This window comes from Schistosoma haematobium, chromosome 6 (assembly GCF_000699445.3).
Source record: "Schistosoma haematobium chromosome 6, whole genome shotgun sequence".
Taxonomy (NCBI): Eukaryota; Metazoa; Platyhelminthes; class Trematoda; order Strigeidida; family Schistosomatidae; genus Schistosoma; species Schistosoma haematobium.
In genome coordinates, this window is record NC_067201.1 from 12,936,050 (window position 1) to 12,953,128 (window position 17,079).

Genomic DNA, 17,079 nt, shown 5'->3' on the forward strand with positions numbered 1-17,079 from the left:
ACTAGCTGCCGATTATCCGGACGCAAATGTAACTGATACTTCTAGAGTATCTGTTTATAGTACAATCTTGGAAACAAAGTGTATTTCAGTAGCCAACTGTATTTATTGTCTTTATACTATCGATGTTAACTAATAAGTTCTACCTAGTTTTCACAGCAATGCATGGTCCTGCATAAAAGTCGTTATGTAGCTCAGCAATCAAATATATGAGTTCATGTACTCTGTATTTCAGTCAGTCAGTAACAACGTAGAACTTCGTACGTACGTACATCAGTTCGAGTTGCCATACCACATTAGCACAGAGATGCAGTTGTCGATTCAAATCTCGTAGTGGTAGAGGTAGTAAGACTATAAGCAGTAATCAGAAAGATTAGGGTTTGAAGATGTTATTTAAAAGGTAATTCAGTGAAAAATTCAGAGAAAAAAAAGAGACAAGGAGGATTTAGGAGATTAGAATTTGGAAGAACACAGAGTGGATGCACCTGCGCCATCGCAAACGATTTTGAGCCATGTCATTCAGGGTCTCTAGCCATCGGTTGCTGTCATCTCGTGGTCCCCAACCAGTTAGTCTACACCTACCAACATGGCTCAGTCCACTTGTCAGTGACTTCATGGACTTGTGCCATGTTTTGGTCTTGCCGCCCCTAACCTTCTTCCAACCTACTCCTATACCAATGAACATCGCATGTCGAGGCAGTCGGTGGTTGGGTATACGTAACATGTGTCCCAGCCATCTCAACTGATGAAGTTTCACTACGTCATCAATTTATTTGCCATCCTTACCTAGTACCCGTTTCCTAACGACTGCGTTATTTACTCAGTGGTCCCAGGATATACGAGCGTTGTTTCGAAGACACCTATGGTCGAATACTGGTAACGTACGAATACCCTCTACTCTTACCGCCCATGTTTCACTGTCATAAAATAGGACGGAACGAACTGATGCGCAGTAAACACGTCCTTTGGTTGATAGACGGATATCTCGCCTACGCCATAAATGACGCAAGTTGGCAAAAGCTAGTCGAGCCTTCTGTATCCGTGCTGAGATTTCGTCACACACTAGACCACAAGGGCTGATGAGACTTCCAAGATAAGTGAAGCGGTCGACACGTTCAACTACTCTGTATTTATGTAAAGACCAATGAGGTTCAAGTGAAGTAGAAACAAATGCATGGGTAAAATGTATGCGATTTCAATAAAAATAAAGCAGGTGTATATCTAATCAAAATAGAAGCAGAACAGTTCTTAAGGTTTAATAAGCGTTATTTAATTCATTCAGCAGTGAAGTTTGCGACTACAGCCTGTCATATCTTTGTTCTACCTCTCAACAATTCAGGTAGATAATAAGTTCAGTAGTTTGCATAAATCACTTGTGTAAAACTTTAATGCTTGTCTGAATGACCCCACGCCTCCTTGTGGAAAAGTAGCATCGCTGTTATGCTGGTCGTTTGAAGGAAACACCTTACTGCCGTCACACCTCTGTACAGTCAATAGTACGACTTCACCTTCGGGGTTTGGGTTTACGACTTTTAGTTTTACCGTTCTTCAACCGACCTGTCTGGCATGGTAGGATCCAACCAGTATAGCTCGATTGGTTCATCACGATAGGGAAACCTGACCACCGCGTCAAGGTAGGAACAACGGTCGTGGAATGACTCAAGACCAGGTACTCATATTAAAACTACTGAACGTTTGTCAAATCTCTATCCCTTGTTTGATTTCACCTAGCAGTTTTCAAATCGCGCCAAATCATACCAGAAGTTCCCAAACACTATTCAGCTATCGCCGTCTGTCTACTTTGAAAGAGTGATAAAATATATGATTAGATTAATCCAAGTGTTAAAGAGCAGGAAGTATAGCTGTTTTACTGGTAATGTAATTGTACAATGTTTATATATTTGACGTGTTCTAGAATAAACACAATTCAGATACTGGGTGATGGTTTCCGTAAAATATAACATGTTTTCGTTCCTCGGTCTATAATATGAAGTATCATTGTTGTGTCATATCTCTTAGCTTGGAAACCACATTATTTCTTGTTTCATAAGGTCTAACTAGTAGTTGTTCGTTAATTTTAAAACTAATTTTATTCACTGTATCACAAAAAACTAAGGATAAATTTTGGTGCAAATTGACGATGCTCTTCACCTGCTTGTTTATCACTAACTGGGTAATATCTTTAGTCATCACAACAAACGTAATGGTGAATGTACTACCAAAGTCTAAGGATAATTACTGGGTTTTATTAATTAATTTAAATGTAATCACTTCAGAGAGCTATGGAATTATATCGGTCATTATTTAACTGGGAATTTATTTGTTTTCTAAAATGGGCCATGTAGAAGCAATGAATAGAGGGTTAGTTTACACCACCTCACTATAGGGTAAAGGTAGTTATATTGGTTTAAGATTTGTTAGTGTAACAGTTGTAAAGTGTAAAATATTGTATGCTATGTTAGTGCCTATAATCAAACTGGCTTTATTGATCTGAGGAACTATATTCTTTTTCGATACTGAAGTGTGACTGCGTACTAGCCAACCCCACTTATTTTATTTTTTAACGGATAATTCCTCGAAGTAACACTTTCTTCGTCCAATTTGTCAAGAATCGGTCTCTTGACCGATAATTCTCATTAACTTGGAGTACACAAAGGTTATAGTTGAGCTTAATATATGTTCTTTCAAAGTAGCTTTCTAAACACTCTGAACAACTTCATGGATGTCTAAATTGAGTTGGTCTCTCATCAAATACAAGATGATGTTTTAGAACTAGTCTATATCATTACTTAATTTGACAATAAAGCTGAGAGTACCCAATACTTCATACATTTTGGGCAAAAAAGAGAGTCGATGAGTAAAAGATTAATATTAGTAAAACCGTTGGATACTATGGGTTACATGGCTTAGAATCAGTTATAATTGTTCAGATGCATTAGCTCACTATCTCAAAAATCCTAAGTTCCAGTATTCTTTCATGAAGACGTTTTCATTCTGTTTTCTTGGACCATATTTTCAATGTTTCGTCTTTCTTAATATCATCCTACTACAAGTATTGAGACTGGTGCTATTCATCTTATAAATTCCATCTCATCGCGTTAATAAGGTACTGATTCGTTCGTTCACTATCTTAGTATTTTACGTCTCAGATTTCAGCAAAATATTTATAGTAAAAACACCAATTTAGTAAACCGAAGCTTTTTGGTGATAACCCCAGTATATTAACAGAAAATGCATTTTAGTTGATCGGTTATATATCAATTACAGTGATCAGAATTTATGAACTGAGTATTTGTCACTAAAGACAAATCATAATAAAAATTTATTGGAAGTCCATGAGCAGAGTTCACGCTAAATAATTTAATGTAACAAAGATCCATCTCAATCGTTATCAATTTCCATTCTCAAAAGTTGTATTTGGGGATCGTGCATCCCCAACTCCTCCCCATTTCTGTATCTTAATTCTCATGCGTTCATTTGAAAATGAGCCATCTGCCCTCGTCGTCTTTCTGACCATCTGGGACGTATGTTTATTTGTTCTGGAGGTGTCACCTCTGTTTCTTCTAATGTGTCGTTTGGTGACTGCGTTAGATTAAGTGTCTTTTAGTACTTCCATCGTCAGGTTGCTCGTTGCTGTCGTACATTTTAATGATACGTGTCTACTTGTCCTCTCCCAACCACCACTTCACACATTACGTGATCTGGTCTTCGTATCACAACCTTCTATCCACGTGTCGGACCTTCGTTTTTAATCTCAGACAAACACAAGCGCTCCAATTTCGAATACTGAGTCTATTGCTTGTTTTTTGAAGTTCTTTTTGGTAACATCAAGTGGTGGTTCGTTCTTGAAATGTAGTCCATTAAAATTTCCTCTGGCGATTTCTGATTCGGTGGCGCATCGTTTGGTATGGTTCTATTAACTAACAAGGAGTCGTTTGATATAGTATATTGATGGGCGCCTCCTCCTTTTCTGACTTCTATAACAGTTTCGGTGTCCACAAACTGTTCTGCTTGTTAGTTCGACTGAGAACGGTATGTCAGTGAGCAAATGTGTGTGATAGACTGCTTGTGGATGAACTCTTCGATGAAACGTCTGGAGGAAAATAAGGATCCGTCGTATACACTAAAGTATATCGATTGTACATCCCCAACAGGTATACAACTTGGGCTAACAGATGTGTTAGGCTCCATGTCGATTATGGCTGACTAACTGACTGACCGTATCAGTATGGGTCCGTAAAATACGTATCTGTTTCTCTTGGTTATATGTGTAAATGTAGATTACTTAGTTGGAGAGGGTTTGCAAGGCAACTTATTAATAATTGAATACTTAAGATTTGTTTCATCAGCGGAAGTGCCTTCATTTTCATTTCCTTGAATATAACAATACTTTGTACTTCTCATCTCAGTTTTGTTTTTGTAGACTTTTACCACTTAAATTTTCGCTACTGTCAATATTATTATCAGCATCTCTGCGTCGTTCTTGTTGTTAAAAACGAAAAAAGTTACTTTTATTCAAACAATTGAGCCGTGATGCAAATGAAGTCTATCACTTATAACTCACGAGAACCATATCAATGCGTATCGTTTAATGGGCATGCATCTCACCAGTGCACTTCGTTCCGATTTTGTGGTTATGAAATGCACTACGGGTTACTGTCAGTTTAAGTTCTTGCATTAGATCATAAGCTATACATATTGTATTGAACTTAACATTACTACTCGATCAACCAAATTTTGGTTAGCTAAGTTGGATTCGAACGTACAATCTACTGGGTATCTATCGCGTGCATAAAATACCATTTCAGCGGAGATACGTTCGATAATAATTAGAAGCATCGAGCATTGTATGTGTGCACTTATATCTTCGTTGCTTTTTATAGTATAGAATCACGGAACAAATGCTATACAATGATACCACATCAATATGGCTTAGTGTAGTGATAAGTTTTTAGTTGCTTTTGGCTTGGACTACCAGTGTAGTGGTTAAACCGAACCAAAAATGTAGCTGGGACTGTTTGGAAAAAATGTAAACCTTCCCCAGAGATCCACCTTATTAGTGGTTGAATACTCGAAATTTGTCAGTGTGGTTAATTCATTCTTTTTTTTTCACGTTGTAAACCGTATCCCTACCTCCACCCCAATCAGCCTGTTTCTCTACTTCTCATAGCTTTGCACTACTTTGGCTAATGTTTCTACTTCCCTCGTGTTAAACTAATACATTATCGTAAATATATAGACTTCAAATTTTTCATTGTCTTCGTCTAACTTGGTTATTGTACTGTGTTCCGCGACATTTCTGATCCTTGCAAATTTTTGTCATGGATTAACAGCGTCCCGACCTCTCTACAACCGAGACTTCCAAAAAGCCAATTCGTCTTTACGGAGATTCTTCACTCAAAGATCCAACCATCTATTACACGATTTTTAGTAAATTGATTTGCAACTATTAAATAGATTGAATAATCATATTATTAACTGTTATTTGCTTCGAGGACTAAATATCACAGTTTAGACGACGTACAATCTCAGTTTCATCAGTCAGCATCAGTAGTATGAATTTTTCTAAATGTTCGGCTTCGAAGAGTACACTAACTTGCTAGTTAGATTATACTTGATGAACGCCTATTTAAACAATCAATGATCATTTTATTAGCTGTCAGGTTATCAGGCCTTAAAATTGTCCATGACACGGCGACCTATTTTTCCAACCAGAGACTTTGGTCTTGACTTAATCTAAACACTATTTACCAAACTTTATCCTTAATTTCACGGTGTTGTTTCCAAATAGATTGGTAATCGGACACAGAGTTATCATACATTTTCAACATAAAAAAGGCTTTGTAGGTGTGGGAGGTAGTCGCTGGCATCTATCATTACTCGTTGAATATCCACCTTGTACAAATAAACTATAATTGTTATTGTATGAAATTAATGTGAGTTGATGTAGCCTGCTCTGATTTTCGGTAAATAAAGATTGATATGATCTGACATAATTATCCAGTGCGTAGTCTTTTTATGTCTCACCACCGATATAGGCTTAGAATCAGACTTATACAAATCGTGTTATTTATTTACTTAAACATAAACATTGATACAAGGATGCACCAACTATATATGCGCCACATAAATCATTCGATCTACAAATCGTGTAAAGTACTTAAAGCTTTGATAGTGGAAAGTGTTTACCATATATGAGAAATCTGGTCGATAACCAACTAATTTTCGGTTCGTAACTACGTAGATAGAATCGTGTGAATCAGACTGTGCTTGACAGATCTCTGTAGTATTGCTGATACTATTCATAAAACACTCATCTTGCATGAAAAACTGCTGGTAAGCGAGTGCTCTACATGAATTACTGTGTATATACCAGTAATTTATGCACAATGAATATTTAATAGTACCTAGTGGAATAAATAGATAGTGGCTATTGCAAATACTTCTCTTATCTACCACTTGAAGTATATTAGAGTACTTTATTAATCTCCACTGGTTTGTTAAGTTGGTAAAATTAAGTGTCTTTTACTATATTCTGCTAAACGTTTACTGTTACGTACAACTCGTTGAGTATTACTATGATGACCGCTTTAGTGATTTGATTAGTCTAAAATCTCAGTTGTCTTTACATTCCAAGAGAAGAAAATTGAATCCTAAATGCTTCCAATGAGATTCAGTCATTGGTCTCGTAAAAAAAGAAACTTAATTTTTCCTCCTAAAACTATTTCGCATTTGTTAGATTTCATTCTTGCTGTGTCAATTTCTGTCGGACCAATCAGTCACAACATAGAACCTGTACTTATGTACATTAGTTAAAGTTTCCATACCCCATTTGTACAGAGAGATGAAGTTGTCAGGTGAAATCCGATAATTGTAGATGTAGTAACAATATGATTGGTGATAGGAAAGATTAGGCATCGAATATATGATTGGAGAAGAAAATACAAATGAGTGAAATAGAAAGATGAGAAAGGTTGTAAGGAATTGAGAAGCTGAGAATTTGTGAGAAGACAGAATAGATGCACCTGAGCCATTGCAAACGATTTCGAGCCATGTGATTGGAAGTGTCGAACCAGTGGTTACGATAATCATGTGTATCCCAACCAGATAGTGTAGACGTATTGAAATGTTTCAGTCGAATTATCAATGACTTTGTGGACTGTCTGTATGTGTTTTGTTTTGCTGCCCCTAGTTTTCTTCCAACCTACTCGTACACCAGAGAACTTCACCCGTAGAGATAGGCGGTGGTTGAGCATATGTAACAAATGACCCAACCATTTCTATCGGGTTTGGAACTATGGGTTACATTGTTCTAAGTAGGATGAGTATTTTTGAACAAGGTTCTAAACATTAAATTGAACTGGTATTACCATCTTAAAACACTGAGTGTTGGTACGAGATTGTTTTGTGAGTATTATTCCAGTGACTTCTACATCGTGAATTATTTTCAGGCATTGGGATTGGATGAGAAAGTCTGAGAGGTAATCATTTTATAACATGGGACCAAGTTATAAAGGTTGGGTGCACAGGGCTGATTATAGTCCCTTCAGTGTTTCCTTAAATATTCTCTCAAAAGTGGTCTTCAGTGACTACAAGTCATTATTCTTTTACTAATGATTAATTGCGGTACTCGGATTCATATTTACTTTCATCTTTAACTAGTGTCTTAGTTACACTTCCATTCCATTATATTCGCCTTTCATATCGTAACTTTTGTTACGAACATTGCTAATATTCTTTCTACCATACTCAGTTCTCTGTATTGTATTTTGTGATATGAAATGTCATATTTTAATTTGAATGCTCCGGATATACATAAGTAACAGGACCAGGCTGTTCTAAAACCGTTTGATTTAATGTGTCGCCACTTTTTCCAGTTTAACCACTTAACTAGTAAATTTGTCAGTGTCGATTACTTCAATATATTCGTTAATTTTCTCTTTTTATACTGTTGCGAATTATGACAACTTGAACCAATTAATTTTTATTTTATATTTATATTCCTGTCTGAATTCTTATTGTTGACTGATAGCAAGATTTCTTAGGATTCTTTAACTAGTATTTTCACTGAACATCATGTTTATCACCTACAGGAGATCCGTATAATTTGTTTCAAAGTGGTTAATGTATATAAGTATGATAAATACATTCTTTGCTTCATTTGATAATGATGTACTCATGACTCGTGTATTTACGGAGTGTAGATAAGTAATCAAAGTCAAATTTACTACAAACTCAACTACATTTATCAGCTATAGGAATTTTTGTACCTATATACTTTAAAAACTATCTTATTAAATAGATCATTGTGTGTAAATTCATTAACAATAGTTCAGTTTTAGTGTTTCTTTTGTTAATGCTGTATTATCTATCAGTTTACATTTACAGTGATTTTGTTACTCTACTATCTATATTCAGTATTGCTAAATGAAATATTTTACCCAATGTAACTGTCAATATTTACTTAATTAGAGTTAGTATCATCCATGAATCATACATACATACCATGTTTTTAATCGATCACATGTTGTAGATTCACTACACCAACTTTAATGTTAGTTATTTGCTATACATTTTTCTGCATATTGAGTGATCGAATTATTGTCTGAATTTTCTGTATTGACACATGTCACTGAACAATAATAATAAAAATGCATGTATGTATGTATAGAGCCGCCTCTTATTGGTTTATTAACTTACCTTTTAGTAAATTGCACAAATTAGAATCCCATCAGACCTGTCTAGATTTGAGGGATAATGCATCACTGGCTTTCACACAACATTGTTCATAGTCTTGTACATGGATTTACACAGGGTTGCCCAGTCATATTACTTTTCTATCATTTGTCTTCATTTACATATTGGTATGGTATTCCAGCCTTTTAAATATTGGTAAAGCCTCTTTCGGTAAAACCCAAAGGCTTATCTTGATTAGAACCCGCTTTCCGAAGCTCACGAACCTACCGCGTGGATGTAATTTCGTGGAGAAACCTTTGGAACCCCCGAGTCTTGGCGCAAATGCTTCGCGCCAAGGGTACGTATGGTCCACATGTATACTGGTAACACATAAGTTTTTAATCATGCATTCCATATCGTACATATAGGTATATTCACCAACCTAGGACGGTGGATGGTCATTGCTCCCTTTGAATGTGTTTGCTACAACTGATTGTCTTTTATGCATTACAATCATGCCGCTGATACAAAGACTTTCGTTTATGCGCTTCATGACATACATATAAGCATAAGGGTTGATGTTCACCTCTACCTAGTATCTGCTATCATATCTTTTTATTACGTCTTCGACCTAATAGTTTAGGCTGCTGACTTTATCAGGCGTAGGACAGACACTATTTCATCTTACGTTCCTTTTACGGGCTTGGTGCGTGCCTTTTGGGTATACCCACATACACAACTACACAAATCGAGACTCATGCAATTCATATACATAAGCATACATGTTGGGCAGTCCATCATGATTTTAAAGCCTCAAAGAGTGAACTCCAAGCAATCCAAATTCAGCATAAGGAGTGCTGAATTCTTCCGATCTCCACCAACTGCCCAAATTATCTAGGAAGTTTGCTCCTTCTATCCAGCAGCTCCTCGAGGCCTTAAGTTGGATCTTGCTGCCTACATATTTGTACTGTTTTTTTCTACCTAAGTTTACCCTATGCTTGACTCTGTACAATTTAATTCTTCTGTTCATTACAATTGTTGGAGATAAGGATGATAACTTAAGATAAATAACATATGTTGATGGAATTAGATACGAGAATTATTTGGTTACTATGATCGACTTTGTTAATTGGTATGTCTGTTCACTAAACACTTGCTGACTGATCTGAATTTTATGCTCTCACAACCTATTAATTTCGTCTCTTTGTGGTAATGTGGTACGGCGACTTCGGTCTTACGTTGATTATGACTGACTAACGGCTACTACTTTACACTGATTTTGTGTGAAAAAGTGTACTGTATACAGTCTTTTACATAGAAGTTTATCGGTCTTTAGGAAAGTTGTATTTCTTTTAGCCTTTATTTATGTAATCAAAATTTAGTGATGAAAATTCAAGTCTACTTGCTAAGTTATCGTTAGAGTCTTTGTGTCGCATCTTTACACTTTATTCTAAATAATATCGTGGTTTATTTTAAAATAACATATTCATATATAAATCTAGAAAAGGGTGAACTATCAAATGTTAACATAGATCCATATTATTAACTGGCTTTTTAGACTAGACACTCAATCATCAACCATGAAAACTTTGGTCCAAACCATTCTACGAATACTTCAGTCTCAGCATTTGAAAGACAAATATTCCTAAGTGTTTTTAACGTCATTGGATGTTAGGTAGTCGCCATATAAAGTCTAACTAATTTTTATGTTGTTGTTGAGCCTTCATAAGTTTATATTTTTTTCAACTTTTCAGGCAAACACATATTCCTATTCCGGAGCTCAACGGTTCTCAGATCCATATACTCGATCGTATCTTCCATACCCACCTGGTCCAAATTATCCGTATTACCCACATTCGCAGCCTTTAGTACAAAGGACTCGCGCACCTCAACCCCCTAACTTGGAATATCCAACCGTAAACTCTTGCAACCAATCAAGGCCACCCCAACCTACACCACCTGGAGGAGGAGGTACTACAAATCAAATTGAGCGTCCACCGTCAAGAAATATCAACTATATCAATAGTTCATCACATGCGGCATTCCAGAATACACAGATTTCCTCTCCAGTTTACTCTAGTGGGTCTCAAATGTCATCCTGGTCACCACATACTGCTACTTTCGGATCTCCACAGCATGTTCAGTCTCAACCAAGACCTCGTAGTTTATCAAGAGATTATCAACTTAAAATAAATGATGGGTCTTCTGAATCTCCCAACACTAACAATAATATTTCTGCAAGACCTAACAGTCAAAATGAGGGCACACCTAATACCTTCGAAGATACAGGATGTCGTCCTCAGTCAAGAATAAGTGAAGTGAGTTGGTTTCGTGGTTAATTTATCATCATAATTTTACAGTGTTTCAATACCTTTTTTCAAAGATCTAATTTAAGACTAAACAATCTAAACACCATGGCTGAAAATTGATTCATTGTTATTTTTAGTTTTAGGTCTTTGTTCTTCTGATATATAGCTTCAAAACTGGTTGACAAAGTTTAATACTATTAATAAGTATTTTGATTCAGTTAGTAATTTTAAATCCAAGCTTCAGTGATAATATGAAAAGTTATTGGAATTTATTTATACTTTTACTGAGAAAGAAGTGGTAGGTGAGAATAAGCATCATTATCATGAAAAGCTTTTATAGTTTGTTATCATTCCTAATAAAAATGAATGACCCTGTCAACAACTGGATATTTAGTTTGTCAACCATAATCAGCGTAGGGACGTGTTCACACAAAATCAGCACAGAACTATTAACGAGAGGTAGTAGTGGTAGTATTAGCGATAGTAAAATGGATTAGTCAGAAAATATATTTCAGTAGAGAATAAATTCGCTACATAAACAATACAAGTAATATGAAAACTCAGGGTCTGTCGAAGGAAAAATGTAAATGTATGCAAAGTACGGTTAGTCATGTCACCTAACGTATCCAATGTGATATTTTCCATTTTGATAGTTAATCTTCCGATAATAAGTGGTATTGATAACTAGTTATTCATAATCAATGTCCAGTTTGTCACAGGTATTTGGTAGCTTAGGTTACCATTACCGAAGTAGCGGGATGAGATGAATTTAAAAAAATAAATAACAAAGGGATCAATATAGTGTACTAGGAATGTCGATACCAAATTTTTTTGGAATATGGTACCAGAAAACAAAACAAAAACTTGTGTAAAAATCCTTATCAGAATTCAAAGTGCAGAGGACGATAATGAGTAAATACACTTACCCTATAATGACCTATTCTGAACAATTTCACTTAACATCTTCAACCGTTGATTGCGGTTAATGCGCAGGCCCCTATTTGATAGTTCCAGTCAGCTACAACGTATACATCGGTCCAAGTTGCCACACCTCATTAGCACAACAAGATGAACATCAAATTCATAAAAGTAGCTACTTCAATGGTAGTAAGGTATAAAAGAAAGATTGTGTATAAGGATATAGTGCAGGAAGAAAGGTACAAAGCAATTTTAATCTCACGGCTTAGGGGAAAACAGAGAGTGTATACACCGACGCCATTGTGACCGATTCTGAGCCATGTCACCAAGTCTCCAACCATTGGATACGATAGTCACGCGGACTCCAACTAAGTGGTCTGCATCTACCAACATGGCTCAGATCATAAGTTAGTGACTTCAAGGACTGATGCCACGTTTTGGTTTGGCCGCCCCTAACTTTCTTCCAATCGTCTCCAACATCAGTCAGCATTGCGCGTCGTGGTAATCGGTGTTCAGGCATACGCAACACTTGGCCCAACCATCTCAGTCGATGAAGATTCACAACCTCATCAACTGATTTACGCATCATTCCTTAATACCCTGCGTCTAATCTCACTATTACCTACCCGGTGATCCCAACAGATGCGAGCAATATTTCCAAAACATCTGTGATCAAGTACTAGTAACTTACAAGTATCTTCTACTCCTAATGGCCACGTTTCGCAGCCGTAAAGTAAGACAGAACGAACTGTCGTACAGTATACTCGTCCCTTAATTGATAGAAAGATATCTGGTCTTCGCCACAGGTGACGTAAGTTGGCAAAAGCCAAACGAGCTTTATGAATCCGTGCTGAGATTTCGTCATACACCAACCCATTAGGGTTGATCAGACTTCCAAGATATGTGAAATTGTCGACGCATTCGACTACTTCACTCCCTATCCTTAGTTCAGATGTTGATGCAGGTCAGTCACTGACTTCATGGACTGATGCCACATTTTAGCTTTCGATTAATCAACTGATATTCTGTTTTTCTCGCCTTCTGTATGTAGATGCACTCAGTCAGTCAGTAACAACGTAGAACTTCGTACGTACGTACATCAGTTCGAGTTTCCACACCACATTAGCACTGAGGTGTAGCGGTCGATTCAAATCCCGTAGTGGTAGATGTAGTGAAATTATAAGCTGTAATCAGAAAAATTAGGGTTTGACGATGTTATTCAAGGAGTATAATCCGGTGAAATAAATTTGGAAAGAGAAAAAGGCGCTAACTAACAACGCGTTAAATAATCTATTGACTTATTGTCCTATCCATTATTTATTGTTTACGATGTTGAACATTTTCCTCCATAACATTTATTACTTTTCATGTAGAGATCACTCAATTTTTATATTCCAGTATATAAGATTAATATTTTTGTATCTGATGTCTGCATTAATATAATGTCTTTACTACTATAAATTAGTACTGCAATCACTGGTGCACGTAGGTCACTGTTTTTACTGAAGTTTATTCTACTTCGCAGGATCAAATTCATTATCATTATTATTCACCATCCAATATCCATTTTATAAAAATGGCTTGGCGCATCATCGTGATGAACATATAGTGGTTTGTTTCTGATCGATCAATAAGCAAAGCTTAAACCTAAAATAGATTTCTCTCTATCTGCTTGTTGCCTGTCTGTTTATCTCTCTCTCTTTCTCGTCCTCTAGCCTTTGTCACCCACTCGGTGACCTTGAGTTTGGCTTTCTGATTGGCTGGTGCTACTATTGATGGTAACGACAACAACAACTGACCTCTTATTGTTATTGTTATTATTTCTTAGCAAACATGCCTTACCTTTAAAGCATTGAAATTGTTTCATCTTTACGCACGTGTGTGTACATACGGTGTGGTAGTATATCGTGGATAGGGTCCTTGACTTTTCTGTTTTCAAGTTTTCTACCGCAGTTGTAGTTGTTACAGCAGATGTAGAAAGTCTTGAATGTGAGATTCCAAGTTATGTTTTGGGTATCGTTTGGTCTAAGTACCACTTCGTTAATATTATCGGTCATAAGAAGAGTTTAGCTGTCATCATGAACATAAATATAAGCATTATTAGTTGTTGTAAAGTGTTGGGCTGGATAGTTTTCTTCAATGTTCAGTTTAATTGTTTTGGTTTGATCTAGAAGAAATCTTGTTCATGATCTCAGTCAAAAACTTAATAATCTCCACAACCCCATACTGAAGATTTTGTTCAGTTAGTGCACTTCCTCATAAAAAGTAGTTTGTTAACTGGGTATCTTAGTATTAATGCTTTGTACTTGTGTCGATTGATCCGAGTCCCAATTTTTCGACTAATTTTGATCAGCACTGATTTCTCTAAATCTAGAGCTTTTTGCCTATTTAAATCCAAACATAATTTATCACAATACCTTCCCATTTAAACTTACTGGTCATAATTTTCAGCTTGTAATAATAGCTTATTAATCAGGGCGGAATTGGTTACTTTCTACCAGGCAGTCATAAATTTTATTGTGTGGCGCATTCTATATTTGTTACCCAGTTGTATCGGATTTTAAGTGAATTGACTACACAAATAATAGCATACATAATGTAGAACTTGGGACATATTTGCATTAGTTTGAACTGTCACGCCGCATTAACGCAGTAAGGTAGGATTATTCAGGTAAATCCAAAAGTAGTATTCAGTGGTAGCAGGAAACACTACGCATCGATTTTATATTTCGATATGAACATATCAAGTCATGGAATAAGAAGTATAAAATAAATTTACAACTCAAGAACTAAGTATACAAAGGTAAAGCGTGAATGTATCTGGTCCATTATGATTGATTCTAGTTTACATCGCTTAACATTCTTATGAAATCATAAATCCATTACTATGAGGACGTAACGATTAAACACTATGATAGAATATGATTTCATAATACATTGTTTATTTTAATGTAACATGTTTATGAAATCATGGCAACCCTAGTAAATGTAGTAAATTCCACACCTTATTGCAAATATCTTAAAATATTTTACTGCTCAAAGATGTAAGATATTAAGATTGGAAAACATTAATACGGCCATAGGTAATGAATTAATTGTATCCGAGATACTGAAGCAGTAAATATAAATAATTAGTTTACCATGAAACAAGGTAGTTACCTTAAATGTATAATTAATGTGTATTATATTTTTTCATTTGGGAGTTGATGTACGGTAGATCAGCTTTATAGCTCTTGAGATAAACAAGTGTATTTACAAAAGATTTCATCCATCATCTCCTTAATCATTCCTACTTGATAAATTTATCATAGGTTGTTCTCCACAAACATTCTGAAATGATAATGTTATTGTACTTGAAATCAACTCATATAATTACACACTGTGGTCGTGTAAAGTTTTGTCTAAATCATAATCACCATTAGATAGATCGTGTTACGATGTACCAGTATCTTCTGAATTTTCGTCTTCTGTTATGTTTATCAATGTAGCAACTCTAATTATTAAATTATTCTTTAAAGTCTAGTCCTAATTATAGTAATTATGAGGAAGCAATCAAGTCATTATTTCAATTATTAACTCTGTGCGGTTCTTCTGTTTTGTCTATTAGTTTGTCTTAGGTCAATAGCCAATCCGGTCATACATAAAAACATATTTTTGAAAGTGTAAACACCCATGCTCCTAAGTGTTTTTGCAGTGGGAAAAGAGTATTGACGCCAAAATATTGTGTGTTTATTATGACTAAGTATATCATGTCTATAGAATACATTGTTTTCTATTGATGTCACCGTTATTCCATAAATGTCAAATAACAATATTGACAAATAATAAATACAATTGTTTATATTTTCTGAAATATTAATTCTTTTGTGCAAACATCTGGTTATCGACTTTATGACCAATATTAATCCTTCGATACCCGTCGCAACGTGTCCTTTGGTTTAACTTTTTCCCTTTCACTTTGAGTTCTGTAGCTATTTAAATTGTCCTTCCGGTCTCCCACGCCGTCCGGACATTCCATGTATCTACATCAATTATCGCTCTGGTTATCAGGAGTGGAGTAGGCCTCATGATTTCCGAGGAATGTTGACTTTCACCATGAGGTGTCATAACTCTTCTAAGAAAGACCTTTCGATTCCCAGGGGAGAGTTTAAATGGTTAAAATGACTTCTCGTTAGCGTTTTTTATTAGGGTTCTCTTTTACACGATCGGGTTGATGACCCATGCCCAACCCTCCTCGTTTATCCAGGCTTGTGATCGGTAGTATTCGTAGAATGACTCCAGGGGAAGTTTTTAATGACCCGTGGTTATTCGAAAAGCAGTAGTACTGTCAAAAATTCATAACTGTTGAATTACATATGGTTGCAACTCACTTTTGAAGCACAAATGCTTTTTGTCTGAAGAAGTCAGACAATTATGCTATTTTATAGCTTACTCTAGAAGTGGTTTATTCTTTTAATATGGGTTCAATTATCGCCTTTACATTGAAATTCCTATCCGCTTGAGTTAATGCATACAGCATAGTTCTACTTACCGTAAATTCTTTTTTTATAGTCTGGAATATCATCGACTCCTAAAAGTGTAACATCATGTGCTAAAGATCAACTTGATAGTCAAAACACCATATCGTCTGTTGAGATACCTGTGCCAAATTCAATTATTGATGGAACACAACAACCTCAAGTGTCTACACCTTCCAGTTCCATTGCAAACATATCTGTCAGTCCGATATCTGCAGTATCAAGAGAAACATCTCCCACGCAAAGTTATCCATCCTTTGTACAATCTTCTGTACCGTCATCTTCCCCTATGGTTTCATCACAAATGGGAAATATTCAGGTTCAACCGGCTACATGCCCAAGTCCTGGTAAGTATAACTATTTAAGCATCTTTTTGTACTTGTATGGAGTGTTCTTTTCCACTATGATCTCGTCAGTGATGATCGAAAAGAATATTATATTTCTTAGTTTTTTAATTTAAGTGGTTCTTTTTTTTCTTTTTACTAATAATTTTATCTATCTCTGTACTAATGTGGTGTGGCAACTCGAACTGATGTACGTACGTACATACGAAGTTCTACGTTGTGACTGACTGAATAATTTTATCTAAAGAGTAGCAACTTTTTCCACCATCCAATCATTTCTTATGCTATTTTAGTTGCACATACTTACAGTTTTGCTTA

The 17,079-nt window shown here is 35.8% G+C and overlaps 1 protein-coding gene across 1 annotated transcript in view; it reads left to right on the forward strand.

Annotated features, from left to right (window-relative positions):
- Positions 1–17,079, forward strand: part of ARID1B (AT-rich interactive domain-containing protein 1B) — a 45,344-nt gene that overhangs the window by 3,086 nt on the left and 25,179 nt on the right. Inside the window, exons 2-3 of the mRNA XM_051216878.1 lie at positions 10,428–10,991; positions 16,452–16,764. Of these exons, the coding sequence (XP_051065508.1) occupies positions 10,428–10,991; positions 16,452–16,764 (877 nt within the window). The remainder of the gene's footprint in view (positions 1–10,427; positions 10,992–16,451; positions 16,765–17,079) is intronic.